Source organism: Arachis duranensis, chromosome 4, assembly GCF_000817695.3.
Source record: "Arachis duranensis cultivar V14167 chromosome 4, aradu.V14167.gnm2.J7QH, whole genome shotgun sequence".
Taxonomy (NCBI): domain Eukaryota; kingdom Viridiplantae; phylum Streptophyta; class Magnoliopsida; order Fabales; family Fabaceae; genus Arachis; species Arachis duranensis.
The window spans coordinates 110,962,057-110,965,111 of record NC_029775.3 but is presented as its reverse complement, the minus strand read 5'-3'; the positions used below and the strand labels follow the sequence as shown (position 1 = coordinate 110,965,111).

Here is a 3,055-nt window from a genome sequence, read left to right as displayed (position 1 = left end):
CTTTATTTATTTGAATGATAAACACTTAAACAGCAATGTTTTATATAAACCTATGACTCATGTTACAAAGGTATTAATATTATTTACTTAAAGTGAAAGAAATTAAAAAACCAGGATCAGATTCCACTGCCTTAGCATTCAACCTCGGTACCTCATGCAGAGAAAACTATTGCTAAAAGTATCATAGCAAAGGCAATGGAATAAAATTCAAAGACCAGATAATTAAATTGCAACCTATACATATTTGACAAGTTTGAGTTTAGAGAATACAAATAAACAAGAGGTTTGAGCTACATACCAGAGTATTTGTTGGCACTCGGCACTGACATTTCCCAATTAAATCTGCAAAAGCAAATCCTATAGTCCAATTAAAAATTTTTCATTAGGAAATCAACACAGATTTCAGTATGCTACAGGAATAAGGTACAATAAATATGACTATAAAGTAAACTAGTCTCAAAACTGGTTGTGGCATTTCTTAAGAGTTGCTCTTTAAAGTTGTCTGGTTTTCATCATTACGAAGTTGTTGGAATTCTCTGTGCTTGGCAGCTCTAAGGTCAAGAATGCTGGGAGGTATTGGTTTTATGGAGCCATGCAAGTACACCAGATGAAAGAAATCTTGAGAGAGAGAACCCATACGTTTATTCGGTCTGCCACCCAGAAATTGGTAATTCCATGGTGCTTCTCTGAAAGCCCACCAAGAACAAATATCCTTGCTGCGGACCTCGCTTTGTCTGCAGTTTCGGCCCATATCGTACTCAACGAAATATTGTAAAACAAGTTAAAACAGCAACCAAAAAGAACCAATGAAGAAAATAAAAAGGAGTGAGGAAACTTAAGGAAAGCAAGTGGAAATTTTATCTTACTTGACCACTCCCAAACCAAATTTCATCGGCTGCATGGGGAGCTAGTTGAACGGTAATATGATCTAGGACAGATTGTTGACTGCATGACATTAGTAGTTAAAAATTAGAGAAACAATGAAAGGCTCTAAACACAATTCTGTAAAAGTGCAATGTAATGCAGTTTAATTGATCTAAGCAAAGAATCCATATTGATGCTGGGAACTAATTCCTACAAATTAATGGTAAGAGTTGGAATACAAATGAAGAGAAATTAAAACCACTAACCTTATTGATGCTGGGAACTAATTCCTACAAATTAAAAATAATATTCTTTGTTATACTCTATTATAAAATAATAGAATTTTTTAGTTAAAAAATATAAGATCAATTATATATTCACTGCATATCACTGCCTGCATATCCACTCTACCATCCGAATTAAGTTTTCTTGAAAGGGAATGTCCCTATGAAGTACCAGACCAAGTGACATAAATTTAATAAGCAGGGCAATTACAAATACACAGCTATAAACCGAAGCAACTTAATCCAATATTATTAATTTGATACTAAAGAAATAGTATATGAATACCTTGCCATGAATGCCTTTGGAAACTCTGTGAGAAGCTTCCCTTATAGAACTATCAGCCTCTTTGGCCACTTTAAATGTCACCTAATATGTTGAAGATGCCATCAGAAAACCAACAATACACTAATTCACTTTAGAGAGTTATTTAACCAGATTCTAAATGCTCACCCCATCACTGCCGGTCCTCCTTGTCGTTGACGAAGTATAGTATGTTCCATTAGCACCACCATAGCGTACGGTTGAGCTCTGGAAGCAGAAGCTTTGAGTTTGAGGTTCAGCTCCTGTTGTTTCCTGCATATCACTGCCTGTTGCCCTGCACTGTTTTAAATGGACAACACAACATGACAACATCGCTATTAATCTATAGAAAACTCAATCAGAATCCTAACAAAATAACTAACAATCACTCCTAACATAAAAAAATTCACTAACTATTGGCATGATACAAAACAGCTTCAATTATCAATCCTGACTCGTTTCCAAGACTCCTTATCAACGCAAATGAAAAACAATGAAAAAATACAGAACAAGAGAGGGTATAGTAAGAAAGTTGCAACAGAACTGAGGAGGCAAAACAGACAAGAAATTTAGTGTTAATAAAGAAGAAATATCAGCAAATTAATAGGCAAGAAGAAGAAAAAGAAGTACCACCGGCAGTTTAAAGGGGAAATTGGAGTGAGAGAAAGCAGCGTTGAAGAAGAAGCTCGGGAGTGAACAGATCTGCAAATGCGTTGTACTACGGCAACTACGGTGTCATCGACGGTAGAAACTGTGGCAGCAACGGCGGCGCAAACTGCGATGGCAACAGTGGCAGCAACTACAGATAGAGAGAACAGATCTGAAAACACGTTGATAGAAGATGTGGCTTGATCCAGAAGCTCTCTACTGCAATAGACACGGCCGAAGTGGTAACGGCGCCGGAAGTGGAAACGGCAGCGAGAACGACGGCGAGAACGGCGGCAAGAATGGCGTATGTAGAAAACTTAGGGTTTCATTCTCTCTCAGCGAACTCGGTGCCTCACATTTTGGGGAAAAAAAGAGAAAATGATGTTTTATTCCAAACTTTGGATTTTAATTAATTATGAGTGGAGGTTTTAAAAAATGCCATAAATAAAATAGATTGTGGAGGTTTTTAAAACCTCCACCAAAATACTCCCTCAAATCAATATTAATTTTGTAGTGAAACTTGCCATATTACTATGTAGATAGCAAATTTATCTACATGTGTAGATTACACATGTCAATCTCTCAAGACATCATTTCTTAGCCCAAAACGACAAATTCATTAGTGGTGGGGTTCACGAAAAGACCAGTATTTACTTTTTGTAGATCCTAAGTTATGTTAATCATGTTAATAATCCTGGACATGGTAAAAATTAATCTGAAAAGTTAATTTCTTGTATTATTTAAAATGTTAGTTATTTCGTATTTTTTCTTTATCATCATTATTACTTACACATGTTTTGACAAGGAAATAAATAAGTGGCCAATGCTACTATATAGATGACCAAAAATATTTACATATATAGATTTGAGATGTTAAAATAAGATTCAACGTTGTCTATAATAGTGGAACCTGCATTAATAAATAAATTATTATTAATGGTCTCACTGTCTGAATTAT

The 3,055-nt window shown here is 35.4% G+C and overlaps 1 protein-coding gene across 1 annotated transcript; it reads right to left on the bottom strand.

The window, feature by feature from the left end:
• Positions 1-1,172: 1,172 nt before the first annotated feature.
• Positions 1,173-2,414, bottom strand: LOC107485857 (uncharacterized; the record flags this gene model as incomplete). The annotated part of the gene is made up of 4 exons (XM_021140985.2): positions 1,173-1,309; positions 1,435-1,515; positions 1,600-1,744; positions 2,080-2,414. Coding segments are annotated over 4 exons (660 nt in total), but the record flags the coding sequence as incomplete, so codon positions are not given.
• Positions 2,415-3,055: the final 641 nt, after the last annotated feature.